Source organism: Corapipo altera, unplaced genomic scaffold (genome assembly GCF_003945725.1).
Source record: "Corapipo altera isolate COAL_440 unplaced genomic scaffold, ASM394572v1 66343, whole genome shotgun sequence".
NCBI lineage: Eukaryota > Metazoa > Chordata > Aves > Passeriformes > Pipridae > Corapipo > Corapipo altera.
Window position 1 is genome coordinate 1 of NW_020889004.1, and position 2,446 is coordinate 2,446.

A 2,446-nucleotide genomic window follows, 5' to 3' on the forward strand; every position below is an offset into this window, starting at 1 on the left:
CCGAAACAGGAGACGCGGCCCATCACACTGGCCACATTGACCACGCGGCCCCGCGCCCGCCGCACCAGCGGCAGGAGGCTCAGGGTCACCTCCACCAGCCCCACCAGGTTCACATCCAGCACCTTCACGAAGTCATCCTTGGTCAGCCACTCGTTGGGGGCGGTGGGGATGGCGATCCCTGCGTTGTTCACCAGCCCCCAGAGCCCTGCAGAGGGGACGGGATGAGCCGGGGCTGCTCCACGGCCCCAGCCCCGGCTGTGCCAGAGCAGGCGGGAGGGGGCTGCTGGGGTGACAACGGGGGGGACAACGGGGTGTCTGCCCCAGCCTACCTCGGTCACCCACGCGCTCCCGCACCCAGGCGCTGGCGGCGGCGATGCTCTGGCTGGAGGTGACGTCCAGCAGGACGGTCTGGAGCCGCGGCGAGGTGGCCGCCCGCAGCCGCGCCGCCCCGGCCTCGGTCAGGCAGGCGGCCAGGACCCGCAGCCCGCGCCCGTCCAGCTGCCGCGCCAGCAGGTTCCCGAAGCCGCTGTCGCAGCCCGTGATCAGCACGTGCTTCTCCCAGAGCCCCGGCACCGTCTGCCGCTCCCGGTGCCAGCGCCGCAGCAGGAGCAGCCCCGCCAGCCCCGCCGCCACGTACAGCCACATCCTCGGCAGCGGCACCGCTCAGTGACAGCCCGGGCCGGCGGCACTCGGGCCATTTATACAGAGCCGGGATTGCGGCAGAACCTGGGGCGAAGTTTGCCTTCCTGGTTTGCAATCCCCAGCTCTGCCTTGCACCACTCCCTGTCCCTGGGGCTCTGCTGTGCCCTGAGCAGGTGAATGCGCTGCCCCCCAGAGCTGGGTTTGGTTCCACCCTCCAGCAGCAACCTTGGACCCTTCCCTCTCACCCGGCTTTGGTGGGGGACGGTGTCCCCAGCCATGGCAGTGGGGTGGGGCAGCCCCCACTGAGCGGCTCTGCAGGAGGAGGAGGAGGAAGTGGAGGAGGAAAATGCTATTAGAGGCTTCCCAGCCCTGTGCCCAGAGGCAAATCTGCCCAGGTTAGAACAAGTGTGGGTTTGATTTGTGTGTGTGAGTCCCTGGAGTGCCACTTTGGACAAGTCCAGCAGTGGCACCCCCAGTGGGGCCCAGACCCTGTGTGGAGCAGCACTTGGGGGAACAGCCAGAACCCCCAGGAGCCCCCATGACACAGCCTCAGTGCCACCACTGTGCCAGGAGAGTAAGGGGGAGTCTTTATTCAGGACAAAGCTGCCTGTGGGCAGGGAACAAACTCGGGGACCTCAGCATGGCCTCGGGCGATGTCGGATCTCACCTTGCGCCGCCAGATCCCACCGCACGTCACCAGGCCCTGCCTCAGGCATCGCAGTGCCTCAGCCTGGCATCCCTGCCTTAGGCTTTCCCCGTGGATTTGGGGTAGAACAGGGTGAACACGGCGTCTGTGAGGGCCGAGGGCAGGTAGCTGAGGGGGATGTAGAGCAGCTTGGCGTCCCAGCCGGCCGAGTAGCGGGCACGGGGGTGGAGGCTGGTCAGTGCGTGCTCCATGCAGTTCGTGACCAGAGACAGGTCGGAGTTGTAGCTCTTCTGCATTATCTTCAGTGATGCCACAACTGCAGAGGCAGAAAATGCCACTGAGACCCTGAAGCCAAGCAGCTTGGTGGGGTGTCGGGCTGGTGGGACCCCCATGGGATCCCCCTGATTCCGGGGATGTGCCTCATGTCCGGAGAGAAACGGCATCACTCAGCCTTTGGGAGAGGTACTTACACTGCTTCAAGTAACTCTCCCCATAACTTGTTTGGATTTCCTCTGGAAGCTTCTCCCAGGTAGAAAGAAAATTTCTCTCCAGGTTCTCGACGTTGGTGATCATCGTGTTGAAGTAGCCTGGCTCGATCACACTGACCTTCACCCCGAAGTTGCGCATCTCAAGCCTGGAAGGGACCAAGTGCCATGGGACACGGGATCAGCACTGGAATGTGTCCATGGCTGCCTCTCCCCTGAGATTTACCACAGCCTCGTGCCAGAGAAGCAGAGTAAGACCATCCAGCTGGACCCCGTGTCTGAGCACGTGGCTGAGGCAGCGTGTGAGCAAACATGTGCCACATCTGGATGGACTGGTCTGGGGACAAATGAAGGTCAGGACTGCAGGGCTGTGTCCCAACCGATCCCAGATGGGGGCAGGATCTGATAGGGAGGCTCCGTGCCAGGACAGGCGCCGTTCACGCTTCAGCAGCAGCTACAACCCATCGACCTGTGCTCGGCTGTGGTGCCGTGAGGATGGGGACTGAGAGCTGTGCCAGGCAAAGTCCAGAAAAACAAATTGGGAAATCAGGATGGTGCCACGCCAGACTCACCTGAGGCTGTCGGAGAAAGCCTCCACGCCGAACTTGGAGATGCAGTACCCGCCGCCGAAACAGGAGACGCGGCCCATCACACTGGCCACATTGACCACGCG

General features: G+C 63.6%; 2 protein-coding genes across 2 annotated transcripts; both read right to left on the minus strand.

Moving 5' to 3' along the window:
• Positions 1-5: 5 nt before the first annotated feature.
• Positions 6-1,173, minus strand: LOC113942114 (retinol dehydrogenase 16-like; the record flags this gene model as incomplete). Its single annotated transcript, XM_027633250.1, is given in 3 exon segments — positions 6-205; positions 330-651; positions 654-1,173. Coding segments are annotated over 3 exon segments (567 nt in total), but the record flags the coding sequence as incomplete, so codon positions are not given.
• A 43-nt stretch (positions 1,174-1,216) lies between these two features.
• LOC113942115 (retinol dehydrogenase 16-like) lies at positions 1,217-2,440 on the minus strand. Its single transcript, XM_027633251.1, has 3 exons — positions 2,346-2,440; positions 1,759-1,922; positions 1,217-1,604 (listed from the first exon to the last, which is right to left on the minus strand). Exons 1-3 carry the CDS (start codon positions 2,420-2,422, stop codon positions 1,387-1,389), a joined length of 459 nt encoding a protein of 152 aa, XP_027489052.1. The 5' UTR covers positions 2,423-2,440; the 3' UTR covers positions 1,217-1,386.
• Positions 2,441-2,446: the final 6 nt, after the last annotated feature.

What these genes read in the sequence shown, in the direction of transcription:
- LOC113942115 (XM_027633251.1), bottom strand. Translation starts at nt 2,422, where the DNA reads ATGGGCCGCGTCTCCTGTTTCGGCGGCGGGTACTGCATCTCCAAGTTC. An exon ending in GCTTTCTCCGACAGCCTCAG is followed by an intron (nt 1,923 to 2,345) that starts GTGAGTCTGGCG and finishes GGTCCCTTCCAG; the next exon opens with GCTTGAGATGCGCAACTTCG. An exon ending in GGAGAGTTACTTGAAGCAGT is followed by an intron (nt 1,605 to 1,758) that starts GTAAGTACCTCT and finishes CTGCCTCTGCAG; the next exon opens with TTGTGGCATCACTGAAGATA.